General features: G+C 39.4%; 1 protein-coding gene across 9 annotated transcripts in view; it reads right to left on the bottom strand.

Moving 5' to 3' along the window:
* The window catches only part of ARID1B (AT-rich interaction domain 1B), a 403429-nt gene that overhangs the window by 212443 nt on the left and 170797 nt on the right, over positions 1–20189 (bottom strand). Inside the window, exon 5 of one of the 9 annotated variants that reach the window (XM_077813251.1) lies at positions 8221–8303. The exons of the other annotated variants lie outside the window; for them this stretch is intronic. Within the exon in view, the coding sequence (XP_077669377.1) occupies positions 8256–8303 (48 nt within the window). The 3' untranslated portion in view covers positions 8221–8255. Of the gene's footprint in view, positions 1–8220; positions 8304–20189 lie in introns of those variants that run through there. 9 annotated transcript variants of the gene reach the window in all.

The raw sequence follows: 20189 nt of genomic DNA, 5'->3' as shown, positions 1-20189 counted from the left end.
CCACTAACTTATGTGAAAACTACAACTTGGCTTTGCTTCACTAGGATCTTAACTTGTGTTAGTTAACTTGATAAGAACACACCTGAATACAAGTTACAGCACAGAATCTCACTCATTGTATTGGCCTATGGTACAATAACACCAGGAGCTTCCACGGGAGTGGTGAGCATTCATCCCACACCCTATTCCAGGCTCTGTATGCATACCACAATTGAGCAGTCAATGGTGAAACCTAAAAAAAGCAAGCAGCCTATTAGTAGTCAAGGGAGACAGAACAAGACCCAAGGCCCCTTTCGATGGTATGGGGAAAAATAAATGGTCACTATTTTTAAGTGTGTAGAAGAATGTCATTTGCACTTTATCACTATGTACATAATGAGTATACATTTGGATATAATGACTCTGAGCAGCAGATGTGGCTTTAACTATAATGGGAGAAAATATTATCCACACAAATTATAGCTGAAAAAGCAACAACACATGTAAAAATATAAATAGAGCTCCTGCATAAAACATATGTGTACTTGACAGACATAAGTAGAATATATAGCATGTGTCTGTTTGTATGACAACACATGTTCTTCATGTGCATGATGCTTCTTCAGCTAACCTACTGGACTACTATTGTGCACATAAAGCAAAAAGGGAAAATATAAGCTTTTCAGTGTCCCTTCCTTGAAAATCAACTTTCCAAACACCTAGAAAGGCACAAAATTTCCCTAGTCTATAACCAGGCTCTTGCCAGCATATCTTCCAAAATCTAATGATAAAGTTTAACACATTCTTCTCACCACCCTAGAATATGCTACACTGAAGAGAACAAACTTTGAGGGTGACCGTACAGCTTTACAGGAATCTTTCACATCTCTCTATATTTTAAGGGAGTAACAATTGGAGGGAAAAAACATTGTATATTTGGCACATTAAGCCCAGTGGATCAAAGCTTATGAAAAAGAATCAGCAGAACACGTTAAAGAAGCCAGCCTGGACAAACTGCCACTTTGACAAATGTTCACTGTGATTAGATGAGCACTGCCATCCATCCTCCTCCTTTCACCACTGAGTGAAACCGTCATTAGCAGAATGTCAGTCCCAATATCATCAATGTACTAATTGCCAGGTTTCTACAGGAGACAAATAGAGGTAACGCAGTCCCGTAGGTGGAACCCATGCTGGAAGGAAACAGTTTGACAGATATGGTGGTTCCTAATATATTGGAGAACAATTATTTAAAAAAGGAAAGGAGGCTCTTTGCTTCCCCATGGAGGCAGTTTGAAACTTTTATGAACGGACGTCAGCAGCCGGGATCAAACTTGGGACCTCTGAATCCACAACCCTGAGTCTCTACCACCTGAGTGAAAAAACCTAGCTCTGTTAACTCAAGGGCTGTAGCAAACCCATAAACCCCTATGTGTTCAAGTTATCAGAGGGGAAGACAGACAACCAAACAAAGTAAGCAAGAGTTACAAAAGAAACACAACAACAGAATAGAAATGAGTTATATATAATTAATTGTATAAGCAAAATATCTCAAACTCTACTCTTGCAGTCTTCAGTACTTGGACAAATTAATGAGATGGATAATGGTAGCCAGGACAGTCCACTACTTTTTTCAATAAGTGCCTTGGGATCTTTAATTTGCACTAGTACCATCACTAGCGTTGGGAAGAAAGAAGCTCTGTTTAAATGTCATTTGAAGAACTTCTTGTATGCAAGAAAAATCCCCATAACTTTTGGGAACCTCTAGATGGGGATAGAGAAGAGATTTGATTTCCTCTGAAACTGGTTACCTAAATAGGCTGACAAGTCAGCTTTCTGTTTGTAACTCACAAAACCGTACTACCAGTTCCAGTCAAAAAATGAGAATTCAGAAACATCTGAAGGAAGCTGGGTTTGCTCCAACCAGAGCTGTTCCATACTCTTGATCATTTTTATTGCTCTTCTCTGTTCCTATTCCATTTCTAGTATATCTTTTTTGAGATGGGGTGACCAGAACCACAGTATTCAAGATGTGAGCGTACCATGGATTTATATAGTGGCATTATGATATTTACTGTCTTATTACTGATCCCTTTCCCAATGGTTCCTAACATTCTATTTGCTTTTTTTGACTGCTGCTGCACATTAAGGGGATGTTTTCAGAGAACTATCCACTATGACTCCAAGATCTCTTTCTTGAATGGTAACAGCTAATTAAAAACCCATTATTGCATATGTATAGTTGGGATTATGTTTTCCAATATGCAGTACAATTCATTTATCAACCCTGAACTTCATCTGCCATTTTGTTGCCCACTCACCCAGTTTAATGAGATCCCTTTGTACCTATTCTCAGTCTGCTTTGGGCTTAACTATTCTGAGTAATTTAGTATCATCTGGAAATTTTGCCACCTCGCTGTTTACCCCTTATTCCAGATAATTAAGGAATACGTTGAACAGCACTGGTCCCAGTACAGAGCCTTGGGGGACACCACTGTTTACCTCTGATCGCTATGAAAACTGACCATTTATTCCTACCCTTTGTTACCCTTTTAACCAGTTACTGATCCATGAGAGGACCTTCCCTCTTATCCCATGACTGCTTACTCTGCATCAGAGCCTTTGGTGAGGGAACTTGTCAAAGACTTTCTGAATGTCCAAGTACATTATATCCACTGGATCGCCCTTGTCCACATTGGTTGACCTCCCCCAAAGAATTCTAGTGGATTGGTGAGGCATGATTTCCTTTACAAAAGCCACTGTGACTCTTCCCCAACAAACTCTACATACCTATTTCTGATAAATCTGTTCTTTACTACAGTTTCAACCAATTTGCCTGATACTGAAGTTGCTGTTCTTCAGCTAGCTCAGCTCACTAGCTACACTCCCTCCACTGCATGACTGCAACTTCCCTAATACCCTGCTACTTGGCTCCATGCACTGTTATCTAATTAACACCCCCTTGCAGGGAATATTGAAGAAAAAGTAGTAGTTGTAAGGTAAGCAGGTCCTGGAAGGGCAGGGAGATGTAAAACAAAATGTCAGGCATCTGGTTACAACAAATAGTAAATTCTGTGGAATCTTGGAAAATATCAAACTTCACAGCCACGGAATTGCAGAAACCACAAGACCCTGAGACGAATAGGACAGTTCTCAAATGTTAGACAGCTGAAGACACTGGCAGGCATCACTGCAATGTTTACACTTGGGTCAGGTTTTCAAGGTTATTGCTGTTGCCATAATGTCCAGAAACATATTTTTTTTAAAAAAAATCAAAGCTGAAGTATAATTAATAAGCAAGAAGTGAATTCTGCAGCATGTTTTGCAGAAAGAAAACTGCAGAATACACTGAATCTTGTTCCCATGTCACTGTGTATTGTTCTATTCGGCTCTCATTTAAAAAATTTTAAGGATACTTTATTGAATATATAATACAAAATATCCCAAGCACATTTTGTGTAATTACGGTATTTAATTAGTGTGAAGATGTACCTGAATTAATTGTTGCTTCAGAGCACCTGTAGCTAAACAATTCAAATAGTACCAGAACCAATAGCATGAGTCAAACATTTTACAGTAAGCAAAACAACTTTATCCAAATTTGAAATCCAGTACTTTAAAGGCTACAAACCATAGCACTTTGAATGTCATACTTCCTTCCTTTCAAAGGCACAAGGGTAAAAGCAAAGTCTATCGCTGTTAGCCTAGGAGGGTGCATTTGTCACAATGGAGGTTAGTCTATGCAGAGCAGCTGTACCATGCATTCAAAGACACTCAAGTATTTAACTAGTTTAGTCCATGACATACAAAAATCTCATCTTAAACCATCAGATTTCCAAGATTTCTAAGATATGTAAGTCTCCTCTTAAGGTAATATATCACCAAAACTTCTGAATGACTGATGACATTTTATCCCCTTTCCAAAAAAAAAAAAAAGGTTTCTGGCAATCTCAGAATTTTGAGAGTGAAAAATGAATGGATTTCTCAATCCTACCCTTTGAAAGAGTTTATGATATCAATGGTGAAATTGCTATTAGAAGTTAAGAAAGGTTGCTATTGCCTTCCTTGATCCCCAAACACAATCTTTTGCAAACAAATATATATTGTAAAACTTTTTTTTAATCAAGGGGAGCTATACTAGTGACATAATGTAGCAACTCGATGTAAAACAGACAGGAAAAGGGTTTCCCTAGCTCTCTGAGATCTGTTTCATTTTAGGATGCTTGCTAAGAATTAAGACAATGGGTTTAAACTAATCCCCTTACAAAGGTGTAAACTAACAATTGGACTGGACAGCTAGACTTCCTTGGTTAACATGAGTTCTATTCAACAAGCTCTTTGACACAGGCGCCAAATGCAGGTCAGCTCTCCTCTGAAAACTGTTAGTCCAAGTTTGGTAAACCAGGACTATCAGGCTGCTGTTTCCATGCCTAGGTGGGTGGGTATATATATGACTGGGTGGTTATATTTCTTATATTTTTTGGTGCAATGCGTTAAACAGACACTGCTGTTTAAAGCAGCTGGTTGGAGGGTAGCACGGAAGAAGGGAGGTGGAGAGGAAGAGAGAGACCTTGTTATACGAGATACTTAATTGCCCTGCTTCTAGATCCTGAATACTGTATCCTTCAGTGGAAAATTACCTCTGTTCCATAAGGTACTGTAAGTTATCTGTTTTCACAAAATGAGTCTGACCAACATACGTCTTTTGATACCAGGTTTTTGTAATCCCAAATCTGAGTTCACTCTGAACGCACATTATAACGAATGTTTACATTCTTAATATAATGGCTAATAAATATGGCTTCTCTTCATTTAAATGAAATTTTCTTGTTCCTACATCTACCCCTTGGTTAATTCGATGTACAAAACCCCTCTTCTATGGAACTAAAACTGAATTGCTGGTCTATATATTTCAGCCCCTCAGTAATAACTGTGGTACTCTAAGTTATTGTATAGCAAAAAAAACTCAGATCACTGTGCCATGGGTGCAAAACCTCAAATGGCTAGAATGAGGCCCAAGAAGTTCTACAACGCAACCACTGACATCTTTATTAGTGAACTGCAACCAGTGGACAATGCTCCATCCTGACCTAAGTGGGCTGCACCTCCATGTATTAAAGATGGGGATGGCTGCAGCAATCTGCTCCATTTTATAAAAACTTGATGCACGCACTGAGGTCATGTTAAACAGCCAACACAGTTCTCAGTTTGGCAAAATTTACCTGTCCTTGTCTTAACCTTAATGTTTGTAAAAGCAATTCTTGTTGCAAAAATACATGAAGACGCATTTCTAATTAATCTATTCCTTATACCAGATATGTCCAACATATTTTAGAGTTATGAAAAGTAATTTTCAATGACTATTCAGGAAAGCAAAGTTGTTATGCTTAAAGTTATGTGGATTTTTAAAGCAAGACACAATATATGAGATATTCTTAAATCCTTTAAGACTTTCATTGCTATTATACTTTTGGTATATATTAAACTTATGAAATACAGTTTTATAAAATGTGGCAAAGCTGAATTCAACCTGTTCTCCTTAACTCTCCACCCACGCATGCGCTCCAGCCTGTAGACTGATATTTTCACAGGCAGTCCAGGCCCACAGAAGATGTCATCTTTATCTTTCAGCTTGAACACTAGGCTCCAGGAGAAAAGGAAAAAGAAAAACAAGGGAAGAAAAAGAGATCTATAGTTCTGCAGATGAAACCCTGATCCAATCTGCTTCAAACCATCAGCATCTCAATTTTCATTTAACACACATATTCGAGCTGGTGTACTCACACCACAAGCAGGCAGCACCTAATCAGATACTTCATTAGTATGAGGAAAGAAAGAAAAATAAAGAAAAATATCTCCTTCACATCCTAATCAATAGCATTTGGGAGAAAAAGTACTCCCATAAGCAGAACTAGGCTAAGAGTTGTATGCCTACTCATTTAAGACAAAAATACAAAATATGCATTTCTGTAATTTTTTTTTCTATCTAACCAATAGGCCCTCTGCTCCTGTCGAGGGAACAAGGTTAAAACTTGCAGCATATATTAAAAGGACAGAGCTAAATAGAGAGATCTGCCTTTCAGAATGTGAGAGTCAAGATACTCTGTGGAGTATGTAGCAAAGCAGCAAGTGTTATAAATTTGAGGACAGTTTACTTAGGTTCCCTTTAGCAGGAACCTGTTTGCATAGTGTAGATATTTTACACAAGAGGACCTGGCTGGCTGGGAAGAAAATTGGAGACAACAGTCACCCAGCTATTGCAAATTATTGGATAATTCTGTCTCTCTGTGGAATTTATAATATCACCATTCTGAATTTCATACATCAGTGCTCCCTTCCCCCCAAAGTCCTAATTAACAGGGTCCCCAAAATACTTTAATCTTCTATCCATCATATGTCTGAAAACCTCCCTGATCACCCACTTTTTAGCTTAAAGTAACAACAAAATCAATTATTTAGATCTAATTTCTACAAACATTGACTACAGGTGTAGTGATTGCTATCATGAGTAGTTGCATTGACTTCAATGGAACTCATCACTGGAATAAGCACTATGATCAGTAGCAAGTGTTTGCAGGATTGAGCCCTTGTGAGGAATATCTTCTTTAAAAATTCCAGATATCTCCTATGTAGACAGGTGCACTTGTGACCATATTGTGGTTTCTCTGCCACCATTCCCTAAAATCACAGAGGAAAGTGCAACTGTCCTAATCACGATCTTTCTGTGCAAGAAATTTTGTTCCACAATAGGATAAATTTCACTGGCATTTAAAACACTCTAAGAAGAAAAACTAATGTTACCTCTGCTCCTGCACCCAACAAAAGGCCCCCAACCAAACAAATTCAATAGTTGTGCTGCATCAGCATATAGACAAGAAAATGAAAGGAGTGGAAAGGCAGGCTATAAAAATACATATAAAGAGAAAGTCAGATCATAAATGACATTTTAGCCTTGGGGCCCTTCTTCAGGCTGTAGGGGAAAAAAAACCCCAACAATTAACAGCTAACTCGCTTGCTCTCAGTTGTGGTGGTGTTTGTGTGCGTGCGTGTGCGCACGCACACGTGGTGGGATATTATAGATCATAATCTATAGATTTCCTGAACGGACAAAATATTAAAATTAATTTTTTAAAATACAGAAAGAGAGGGGGATGTGAGGGAAGGAATATGAATGGTTTCTTTTTTCCCCCATGGCCTATGGGAAAACTGTACTGATTATTTTTCATAGAAAAAACAAAAGAAACCGTGCTTAGTCCCCCACCACTGAGGATTAACTGTTCAGAGAAAAGATTTTTCATTTTCACACATGCACACGCTTATACACACACTTGGTTTAGATAAATTTGCACAAGCTGCTTTGACTAAACTGACGGGAAGCCTGGCTGCATCTGAAATACATGGTTATTCTCACAGACAAGAGGGTGATACTGCATGCATGTTGTACAGAATTAGACAGCAGTTTAGGACTCTACATTGATCAGGGAAAACCAGCCTTGTCTTTATTCATCACTTTCAATCATCAAACAAATATTGTGACAGAGGTAATAAAATACAATGCATAGGTGTGTATGTGTGGAAGAGGAAAAAGGACATGGTTTGATTCTGCATGCCCATTTATCTTCCCTCTGTGTTCTAGCCAATGCAAATAACTTAAATTCTGGAGTGGGTACTGGACATTCTAAGGAGATCCGCTCATCTAGCCCTTATATTTCACTAAAGGCTAAAGCACAATTTATCTTCTGTTCCACTCTTCCCCAATTTCCCTTTTAATCAGAGCTGCCAAAAATCAGAACAGTTAGATTTTATTATGACATCTTTTCGGAAGTTACCTGTGAATTATGACTGAAAAATCCTACATTACTGTGAAACCAGAGCTCATGGACAGATTATTTCACTCACCATGGCTCACTTTGCTTTTAATACTTAATTTTTCATTACTAAATACAGTGAAATTTCTGAAGTGATATTTTTTTTTTAGAAATTAGTTACCAATACATTTCTGTAGAGCCATCACAAGGAGAAGGAGGATCCATGCTCAGTCCTCCAACTGTAGCCTAGCGGGGACAAGAGCGCCGCATACCACCTCCAAGAATAGCACTGAGGGGCTCCAGCAGAAACTGAGTACAGTCCACCTCTACTTGTGGAAAAGTTCCAGTGACATCAAGCGTTGGGAGAGAGAGAAAGAGAATCTTTGAGGATTCAAGTTCAGCTCTGATGACCTCTTCAGGACAGGGGGAAACTGCATTTCAAAGTAGGTTGATCTTGATCTTGTTGCTTTATATGCGATGCATGCATTGTGTTGCACATTGCAAATAAGCGTAGACCTTTGTGAGAAAGATTCAGTATGAGAAGAAATGCTGCAATATGTGCCTGTCAGAACACTCAACCCTTCAGCTATCACATCCATTCGAAACTGTTCATTGTTCTATATTTCTGAACTTCCCCATTGAAAAGATGCTGTGTAAAACCGGACAGACTCTACGTAAAAGAATAAATGGACACAAATCAGACATCAAGAATTACAACATTCAAAAACCAGTCGGAGAACACTTCAAATCTCTCTGGTCACTCTATTACAGACCTAAAAGACACAATATTACAACAAAAAAACTTCAGAAAGAGACTCCACCGAGAGACTGCCGAATTGGAATTAATTTGCAAACTGGACACCATTAAATTAGTCTTGAATAAAGACTGGGAGTGGATGTGTCATTACACAAAGTAAAACTATTTCCCCATGTTTATTTCCCCCCCCTACTGTTCCTCACATGTTCTTGTCAACTGCTGGAAATGGCCCATCTTGATTATCACTACAGAAGGTTTTTTTTTCTCTCCTGCTGGTAATAGCTCACCTTAACTGATCACTCTCATTATAGTGTGTATGGTAACACCCGTTGTTTCATGTTCTCTGTGTATATAAAATCGTCCTACTGTATTTTCCACTGCATGCATCCGATGAAGTGGGCTGTAGCCCACGAAAGCTTATGCTCAAGTAAATTTGTTAGTCTCTAAGGTGCCACAAGTACAGTCCTTGACTTCAATGGGAATCCGTAGGTCAGAAAGGATTTTCAAGATTAGGCCCTATATCTTTGTACAGGTACCATTTTATTATTAATATTTTGCACTCTGATAGACACCTTCATCCTACAATCTCAAAAGTCCTTTCAAAAGTCTTCTACAGATAGGGAAACAAAGACACAGACTTGCACAGGCCACACAGCAAGTCAACTGTTGAGTCTAGCACAGAATCCAACTCTCCTGATTACCACAGGCAGTAGCTTGCTCCCATGACCTCATGAAGATGGCTAACTCAAGAATGTAATAGTGCAGAACACTTTACACAGTATAGGCTATCACAGGAAATGAAGAATACTGTGCCCAACTCAAACTCTGTGCCCTAAATTCCCTTCACATTTACCCAACTTACCATTTAATCAGGATGCTGGGGTAATACTCTCTCTCTTTTGTTAATTTACCATGAAACTATCATGATCACAAGTAGACAGGACCTCCATTTTACATTTCATCTGAAAGATGGCACCTCCAAGAGGACAATCTACCCTAAAACCATGCTGGGACATTGATTCAGCACTGGCTCAGAGAAAAGAATGTCACCTATTGAATCGTGAATACCACCAAGAGATGTCCTTCTATGTGTCACATCTAATCAGTATAACACAATTCTCACATCTGCCAGGTAAGCTGAAAACATTCTGTTTCAAGAAACTAAATTTTAATTGTATTCAGAAAAGACCCTGGCATTGCTAGAAAGAGAGGTTTTTACCAAGATGTGGAAAAGCATTAGTAAAATGTTATGGGACCATATGGCCTTTAATATCCTGGCCAGGCTAACAACCATTTAGGGTATTGAGACATCTATGGGCAAACCCTGCCACCCTCCTTCCTTTTCTTCCAGTTAATAATTTGTAGGTGATGAATGTGGATATGGTCATATATGTTGTAGAATGTCTTTAAGGCTCATTTATTGCACTTTTTTTGTTACATTTACTATCCTAGTTTTTTTTTTTTAGCTCAGATTTGCAATTCTAATAATACTGAGGGTGTTCTGTTAGTATTAGGGATTCATCTGTACAGCCTCCATGGCACAGGAGAACACTGAACCCAAGCGGCTTAGTGACTAGTTATGTGAGCAAGGCACATGCCTCAGGGGATGAGAAAAAATTACAAGATACAGCTTGCCAACCGTTCCCACATTCTGATTCTACTTTAAATCTGTAGATTAACAAATTTCAGTGTTTTCTGCTCATTTCCCCCTAGGATTATATAGAACTGGTACAGATCTCTTCTCCAAGTACCTTCATGAGATAGTTCTTTTGTGCAGAAACCCCTATTTGATTACATCTTCCCCTAGATACTGAAGGACTTTTCCTGGGATGGAGATGTTATCTCTATGAGCTAAATGATATTACAGCTTCTATTATTTACAGTCTTCTACTAGTTGAAATTGGGTTGCTTTTTCTGCAGGCTAGAATTACACATTTGTGCTGGAACTGCTTTTCCATAATGTTAGACTGCAATAAATTGCTTTTTTGTAAACTGCTTTAAAAAATACAAACACACACACACTTCAGAGAGAGAGAGAGAGACAGACAGACAGAGAAAGAGAGATTGCACACACATACAAAATAGCAGTTTATTTAAAAGAATACCTTTATTATAAATATTTTTAATCCAGTATGCATTTTTTTGGAAACTTTTTTTTAATTGTAAACATGAAGAAAAAAGATATCACAGAATACTCTACATACCTGCAAAATTAATATGACTGACTATACATCTTGACAGCCTAACCTGGGAATCTTTCACAGCAAAGCAACATAGAGGCTGAGGTTACAAGAGAAGATCAAATAGTAGAAATACACCACAACAGCAACCAGAAAGCATGTTAGGTGTTTGTCCATTCAACTATAGACCTTTGGCACAATTTGTCTTCCAAAGATAGCAACAACTGATCGAGTCTAGTGAAATACCAAGTCTGGTGTGACGCAGAGGACAAGGGGATGGGAAAAGGTGAAATACTCACAATGGAGTGAAGGATAGAACATCAACTTAACTTAACATTTCCTGTCATTCATTGGATTGTTTCACAACTTTAATTCTTTTTGTACTGAAAACAATTTTTTTAAAACATTTACATTTTAATCTAGGTAAAGTAAAGTTAAAATAAATCTGAACCAAAAGGTGTTTTAAAACATGTTCTATACGTCCAGTTTGTTTTCTTCATCCCCAAGGTTACAATTAGCTTCTTGCTAACCTCCATTGATGCAATTACCATAATTACTGAGCAGTATTATATTTAAGCTTCTGCTTTAGAACTGACCATTTATACGTAAAGGGTTGCACCTGGACCCCCTGAAGCACTACAGAAAATAAATTAAAAAAAAAATTTAGCTAAGGAAAGAAAAACACACACAAACAAATTCCTGTCTTCCTATGTTTCTGCACAAAACAACACTGTTTGGTTATACAGTTGTATTGTGTTAATGATGCAGGATCTTGCTATTTTTAACCCCTATTGTTGCTATTTTGAATAAATACACACCAGCTCATATGAAGTGGAGATTTTACCTCACTCAAACTTCTTGGAATTACATTTTGTTCACTCCATCACTCCATTAGCTTGTATTCCATAAAGCACTGGAAAGTGTAGGATATCTTCCATTTGACCCCATCATTTTCTCCCCCAATATTTGTTCAAAGGAGATAAAAATGACCTCATTTAACATTTTTGGGGCTGCAAAGCTATTATACTTACTAAACACTCAGCAAACATATAATTTACCAGGCAGCATTTGACAGAGTTCAAGCTCTTTCTTGGCATAGTATCCCAAGCCCGTGACATTTCAATGTAAAGCAGGCTTCCTGGGAAGTAGACTAATGCTAATCAATAGATCTGACTCAGTGAAAAGCCTTGGACTGATAAAAGGAGGCATCAAACATGAAGACAGATCATTACCTCGTCCAGCAGCTGTCTGTCATTTACAGAGGTGCAAAACTGTTTCTTAAAACATCAGTTTCACTCAGTTCAAACTGAAATACTCTTTCAAAAGTGAGCTCTGTGGGTCTAGTATTGTCACTATTTTACTAAAATTGGTCAGATCCCATTTTGCAATTGCCAGAAACCATTGTTATTATCACTGTTCAAAGTACTTCCACAAAGACCGCTTTAAGTCTCCACACAGAGATATTCAGCTACCCCCTTTAAACTCAGGTACTTTAAAGGTAAAGGGATCTGCAAAAAGGTAAAGAGTTTCTTGCTGGAAGGCTGCAGTCGAAACTGATCCAGTTTTTCTCCTTTTGCTACACATAAGAGGTAGTATTCAAACCTTCAGCCTAAATTCATTCCCGGTGTAGCTATTTAATTCAATAGATTTCCAATGCCACAGATGAATTTGACTCCACTGTCAGTTTTGGGTTTTAGCCTATCAACAGAATATAAAAGATGCTAAAAGTATTTTTAAATGGAGAATGCTATATTAATATTTGGAGAAAAGAAAAATCTTTCAAGAAATCCCACCTCTTATGCATATAAAGAAGGCTATTGTAAACACCATATTCAAAGCTGGAGGGCATGGGATCAAAAAATAAAATGCATATGTAGCTTTGAAAACATTATCAATAATTCTAATAATTCCATGCTTAATTCACAGAGTTCTGAACTTCCAAGACAGTCTTTCAGTTAATCATATTTACCTTTATGATTTAAGCACCTAAGAAAGTTTACAACTAACGTGTACCATAATGCAAAGGACCAAACAACACAGAATTTTTATAGTATCAAATCAATACTTAATAAAATATTATGAACAAGATATTTCATTATAATATGCAAACAATGATGAGGAAGACCATGGATGTTTAAATATGCACTTGTGTGTTAACCTGTGGTTTCAAGTGTATGCATGGACACACACACATTTAAAAGATCTTAATGTTTGCAAAGTCAAACACTCAAAAGTTAGGAAGTGCCAGAATAAAGGTTGCCTATACAACCCTAATTCAAACCTCTTGTGGGTATGCATTATGATATAGTCTTTAATTTCATGATCACATACTATTGTTTTCACAGCATCCTGGCCTCATTCAGTGCACAGAATAGACAGTGCTCATTTATTCAATATTTTGTTTTATACTCCTTGTTTAATTGTGGCTCTACGCATTATTTACTACACACTATTCAAGTCTTGCTTTGAAGACAGAATTATTCATTTCCTCATGGATTTTTTTATGGAACTAATGACTGTAGTATCTGAATACTTTAAAACATTAATGTATTTATTTCACTACACCCCTGTTATGTAAGGGGATAATATTCAGTTTTACAGATGGGAAACTTAGACACAGAAAGATTAAGGTCAACAGTATCTCCTAATTTTGGGTGCCCAATCTGAGACACTCTGATTTTTCAGAGTACGTAATAGTATATAGCACTTTATATGTTCAAAACACAGCTCTGATCGATTTCAGTTGCAGCTGTGAGTCCTCAACATTTCTGCAAATCAGACTACAGGGTCTCACATCAGGCACCCAGAAAACAAAGAACTCAATGAATGACCCCCTGTGAAATGTTCGGTTTAAGTGACTTGCCTAGCATCACACGGGAAGTCTGGCACAGGCAGGGACAGAATTCAGTTCCCCAAGGCAGCATTCCACTGATTTAACTGTGAGACCTCCCATTCTCATTCTGCAAATCCCTTGCCTCATTCACTACACACATTCCAGCTTCTGCAACAAATGAGGGAGAGGTACTACACACAACAAATTCCTCTGCTACACAACCCTGATTCATCCCAAAGGCAGGTCCAGCCTGTGCACTGAATGAAGCAGGAGTTCTGTGGAAAAAACAGTATGTGATCATGTAATTAAAGGCTGTTATCACAATGCACGATTATGGGGGGTGGGGCATGAATCAGGTTGCACAGGTACCTAAATTTTGGCATTTCCTAACTTGACTTATAATGTTCTTCTAACATAGCTTTTTGTGTGCGTAATTTCCTAGGTTTTTTAAAAGAAGCGAACTGGGGAAAAAACTTTCCAGAATGTGGCATCATATTGACATTCACATGGGTCAACAGTAAGGTTGGAACATTTAGATCCACCCCACAAACCTCTACTACTTGAACTACTGGAGTAACTGACAGAAATAATAAACTGTTATCCTCTATGAGGACCAGCACTAGAGAGAGATAAGACACTTTGCCAGTGGGTTTCACAGATCTTTGCTGACTTCAGAGGAATGGTGAGAGTAGGGAATCTTGGATTCCATTCTGGGCTGTGGAGGGGTGTGTGCTGTAATGGGCACAAACTCCTCTGCCTATTCCCTGCAAACTTGATGCCTTCTGCCCTGTCCCCTCCAATCTGTACTTGTGCAAGTCCTGTCTCTTTGCCATTCCTGGCTCCTCATCCCAGTCTAGGCTGACCAGATAGCAAGTGTAAAAAATCGGGATGGGGGTAGGGAGTAATAGGTGCCTATATACGAAAAAGCCCCCAAAATCAGGACTGTCCCTATAAAATCAGGACATCTGGTCACCCTATCCCAGTCCCATTCTCCTCAGCTAGCCAGTTCCGGAGTCCAATCCTCAAGCTTCTCATCCCTAGTCCTACGGTCCCTGCCCAGCAAATCTTAGTCTCACTCCTCAAGAGTCCCAATCCCAGTCAGTCCTGCTCTTCCCCTCCCAATTCCTTATCTCATCTGCCTCTCTCCCTGACTCTGGCATCCAGTTGTTCCCCCATCCTCACTGCCCATGATCCCCATCAGCTCCTACTACCAATCTCCTTCCCAGGCTCCTCATCCGATCTCCACCCACCCCCCATCCTTGTTCCAGTCTCTTTGCCCAGTCATTGCTAGTTCTCCCCTACACCCTCGCTCTTCATCAGATCTATCTTCCCTGCCACTAACCTCCTTCCCATTGGTTTTCAGTCCCAGTCTCCTTCCCCAGCCAATCCCACACTCCCCCCAGGCTCCTCATCCAATCTCAGTTTCCCACAACCTACAGGGTCCCAGTGTCCTCCCCATCAGTTTCCCTCCCTGGCTCCCAGTCCCAGTCTCCCCCTACACTAACTCCCAGTCCCAGTTTCCCTCTTCATCCCCTGCCAGCATCCAGCCCTGGTCTTTAATCCCCATCCCCACGGATCCATCTCTTTCCTATCCCTGCTACATGTCTGGCTCTTGTCCCTTCTGTATTCAAATCAGGCAGCTCCTCCTCCAAGCTGCCTGGGCTTAGCAGAGGGATCACGGACAGCAGAGTAGAAACAGTCTCCCGGTTCTCAGTTCAGGTACCCAGACCTGCAGTTGTGAGGAAATTCCTGTTTACCCTTGGACTGAAACATACCCAGTGTGGACAGAATTTTGCTGCTATAATCTGAGGCCCATCCCTGATACAAAGGCTACCTCAAACCCACCAAATTTCAAGACCATGCTCCAAAGCATGGTGGCACTAGAGCTGTTCAAAAAGCTGTTTTAACACCGGAAAAACAACATATTTTTCTCCAGCCTTGATCTCGGAAATGGCTGAACCATTTTGGCTGAAATTAAAAAAAAAAAAAAAATTATAAGCCCCTGAAAACAGGGACTTCCAATAGGAAGTGTTGGGCAACCTTAATAATAGGAGGCGTTAAGAGCCCCACCTACAATAATCTCCAAAGAGAATTTAGATTCTGTGTCATGTCTTCACTCAAACGTGTTAAAAGGGCACCCATTAAAAAGTCCAAAAAGAATCAGTTTACATAGCCACCAACATTCACAGTTTTTCAACTCCTTTTTCTAATTTTGGAGTGCTGTGCGGGATGAATTTGTTCCCATACTCAGACTGTGGGGCTGGCCTCCCGGGGGATACTCCCACCTCTTCCTGGGGAGAAACAAGCCAACCCGAGCAACATGAAACAAATAAAAAGGAATAGTATTTACTTTCTGTGGGCCTTAACAAAAGCAAAACACAGGATTGAACTCTGCACTCCTTCAAAATGAAGATAAATGAAGAGGGAAAAATAGATACAGACTTCCCTTTCCATATACTTAAAATATACCAAATGTACTGGTATTTCAACCCACTTCTAACCCTCTCATAGACCTTGTTTTTTTCTTTTTAAAGAGAGGATAGTAGGGGAGGTTTATGTATTTTTTTCTGTGTCTAGAGGAGGAAAATTAAGGAAATCCCTGCCCTAGTGGACCTTACAATCCTACACAATCTTTCCTTGATCAGCCTCTAATTTGCAAATCAGTGAATGTCAGTAAGAGGAATCACGGCCATCATCATCACCATCACACACACTACTGTTTTGTTTTGACAATTTACTGTACTACTTATTCCATCCTCAAAAAGTTGCATTTCTTTTTCACACTGTTTCAGTATGGTAAACACTATTTCCTAAACTCACACTCTTCAGCTTAACCAGGCAATTTTTGACAGTCTGAAGTACTTACATTGCAATGGAGCTTTGTATTTAGATAGGCCACATTACTTGTCTGTCTCAGTTTATCAACGTACCTCTAATACTTATTTCAAAAATACACTGAGAGGTATACAAGTGTGTGCGTGTGTGCAACTGGGAGCTGGGGGAGGGGAGTACACAGTAAACAAATATGTTAGAGAGGGCAGAAGAAGTCAGACAGCAGTACCAAGAAACCCAATATATGTTGTTGGGGGGCCGGGTTTTAGCCCTGGCTTTAGAAATCTGGCAGCAAATGCATGCAACTGCTCTGCTTTATCACACAAATGGAGACTGGAGAGGATGCAGCAGACGATATTCACTTCTCTGTACTGATGACCTTCACCCTCCTGGGTTAAGTAGTCCAAAAGGAGAACTGAACAAATACCACTAGCAAGAACATAACAAAGCTGAAAATCCCAAAGTATTTTGGAATAAGACAGGTTTTACGTAAGTACTTTTTTCTGGAACATGGTGTCCATTCTCTCTCAAAGCAAGAGGAGAAAGCCATCACCTACAGCAGTTTGATGCAAAACTCAACATCAGCGTTGTAGCTGTGGTTTTTATCCCTTCATTCCCCCAGCTATCATTCCTTATTCACTCCACATGCTCCAAGAGAGAACCTCATCTCTTTGAACTTTTCTCCACTACTTTCAAAGGGGGGAGGGAAGAGAGAGGGAGGGAAAGAGAAAGGGGAAAAAAGACAGAAAGGACACATCAAGGTGAATTAGATTTCCACATCATTTATCCTACAAGAAAGTACATGCTTTAATCTACCCTGAACCAGTCACAGGCATCATTAAGGCTGCATTTTGTCTACAAAGCTAAAGGAGTAGTGAATGTAATCTTACACTGCCATGTCAGTCTAGTTTGACCAGTTTCGCAAGTTCACTTGAGAAGGAAGTGTGATGTTTTCATTTAGAGGAACATGAACAAAGCTTGAAAACATGGCTGGAAGTGTTAAAGTAAATGGGACTGTGTATATCTGAAGGGGAAAGGAACTTATTTTTAAAAATTGTCAGTAGAATTTTAACAGTTGATGACAGATTCACTTAAAGTTAGAATCTGAACACTTCTGTTAAGATCATGGGGGGAAACGTGATGAATAAAGAGATTTCAAAAGAAAAAATATTTACTGAAATGTAATCCATGACCCCAGATACAGTCATTTGTAAGGAGGAGGAATTCAGACACTCTAGACAAAGAGTGCAATCAACAAGGTTGCTCTGGATGGCAAGAAGGGGCCACTTTTAAAATACTGTATATTGTTTTCTGAGCAATTCCCATCGCTATTACTGTACATGGGACTCTCCCTAAACCAGCCTGATATATTTTATGTACATAATTAACTTCATAGGATGCATACCCATTGGACAAATGTATAGAAAAATAAGCTGTCCACATGAAAATTATGTTTGCTTCCTCTGGAGAGAAATCCTGTGATCATTATGGAAAATAATGAGAAGCTAGATTATGAGCCAGATCTTCAGCTCCATTTTGGCCCCTTTTTGCCCTTCCAGTGGTGCAAGGAAGCCAAAAGGCTGGCTCCGACACAACCCCATGGTGGGGGTAGGGGCACATGCCTGGAAAGGATTAAGGCTGCTGAACTCCAGAAATCCTCAGCTTCCACACTGTTCCCTGAGGGCCAGTGCCAACTGATGCAGTTTAAAGTGGCACTGAGTTGTGTATAACTGACCTCAGCAATCTGGGACAGGTAAAGAGCTCCTTTGCAGCTGCCTCCTCCTCTCCTGCATTCAATGCTTACTGGGCACAGTTGAGCCTTAAGCCCTATACTACCACTGATCAATTGAAATCAACGGCAAATGGCCCATTCAGATAAAAGTATAAATGACTGATGGGGAGACCAGCAATTGTGGTAAGAGCCTCTGCTGTGCTAATGTTCCTTCTTTTCTCTCATGTAAAGGTCCACCTGTTGAAAGTCCTGGCCCAGATGCTCCACTGCAGCGCTACACCTTTGCATTGCAATGCCAACACAAAGCAGGCCTACATCTAATACAGCCAAAGGATAATCCATTTGTAGGGGAATCCTCCAGAGGCACAGAAGCAGTATATCCACTTCTATGCCACCCACATTTCTGGCATGGAGGCATAGGGGGGAGGGATAGCTCAGTGGTTTGAACATTGGCCTGCTAAACCCAGGGTTGTGAGTTCAGCCCTTGAGGGGGCCATTTAGGGATCCGGGGCAAAAACTGGGGATTGGTCCTGCTTTGAGCAGGGGGTTAGACTAGATGACCTCCTGAGGTCCCTTCCAACCCTGATATTCTACGTTTACATGGCCAGGACTTCCTGAAGCCTACTAAACTCTGTCAGGAAAATGGCCTGGCACATAGCTGGCAAGGGGAGGAGGAGAGCAAAGGCCACCTTTGCACACTCCCACCTGAACTGTGCTGAGAGCTCATTGTATTTTGAAAAGGATCTAGCCCCTATGTTAGATGTAATTATTATAATATTTAGCCATTCATGTAGTAATTTATGTTTTTAAAATGTTGTACAAACATTAGTCAATTCTGTTATCATTTGGGGATGAACAGGGAAAGACAGAAATAAGAAAATACTTTAAGGTGCCTTGACTGAATCCAAATCTTTGTCTCCACAAAAAAATATGGTTGTCACATATTTCTACAGCCAAAATAATCAAAGCTTTTAAACATTAAATTATGTTAAATGGCTATTTATTCTTCAAATGCCTTCAAAGACAAGCCACAGATCTGACTGAATCCACACACAACAGCCCTGAGTTCATAAAATGACTGGTGTTTCCAACTGGACACTAACAACTAAATGTCTTCCTGTAATACCACCTTTTTATTTTAGAGGCCACCAAACAACAAAAGTTCTGGGTAATTTGCTTGTATAGCTCACTATTTCTGCCTCTGTTCATTCAGTTATGCCCCATACTGTACTTCAGAAGAAATATAGCTAGCTAATTATGCAGCAGTATGGGTTAGAATTTTCATTCAGGAGCTTTTATAAAGAAGCCAAGGCAAGAGACCAGTTTTCCTTTTCATCCTCAGGTCAGATGTATTAGTCATTCAATGTGTTTAGGTCTCTAAGAACAGGTCACAGCCTCATCATCAAAGCAAGCAACATGCAATTAATGTTTCACTTCTTTGCACGAATGTTTTGGTTATTCGAGGCTGGTGCTTAGAATTTTTCCTATACTGTTGGGGGAGAGGTGACTGTGTGGTTGAGAAGGGACTCTACTGTTGACACAATAAAAGTGTCCCACAAAGTTGTACAAGTTTATGGTTTATTAGGCAGTGTGATAAAAATTAATTCAAACACAAGTGTAATGTATATTGTATAATGTATAATGTGTAATGACCCAGCCAAATGTATAATCAACATGCTACATTCATAAAAATATGACTAGAAGCCATTAAATGCACAGCCAAGTGAATCTTCTTGTCTGACACAGACTGCATCCCCACACCCTTTTTTGTGAAATCTCCCACGACTGCACTACGTTTGGTTGGTATAGACAGTGCTCATGCATTTTCTTGCCACCACATTATCCGACGCTGTTCAGAATAGGTCTACAGAATACTGTGGTAAAAATGCCCAACTACTTCCAATGATGAAAGATTAAAAAAAAAAAAATAAATAACCCTAGTGCAGTCAGGGCTAGAGCAGGTTTTGGAAGGGAGCCATATCAAAATCTACATTGCTAGAATTTATGAGTTTTGAAAAGAGCAGCTGGAAACTTTAAGGAGAAGCCTGAACATGAAGAAAATCAGAGG

Source organism: Eretmochelys imbricata, chromosome 3, assembly GCF_965152235.1.
Source record: "Eretmochelys imbricata isolate rEreImb1 chromosome 3, rEreImb1.hap1, whole genome shotgun sequence".
NCBI lineage: Eukaryota > Metazoa > Chordata > Testudines > Cheloniidae > Eretmochelys > Eretmochelys imbricata.
Note: the sequence above shows the minus strand (reverse complement) of the source record. Positions and strands in the feature narration are given on the sequence as shown.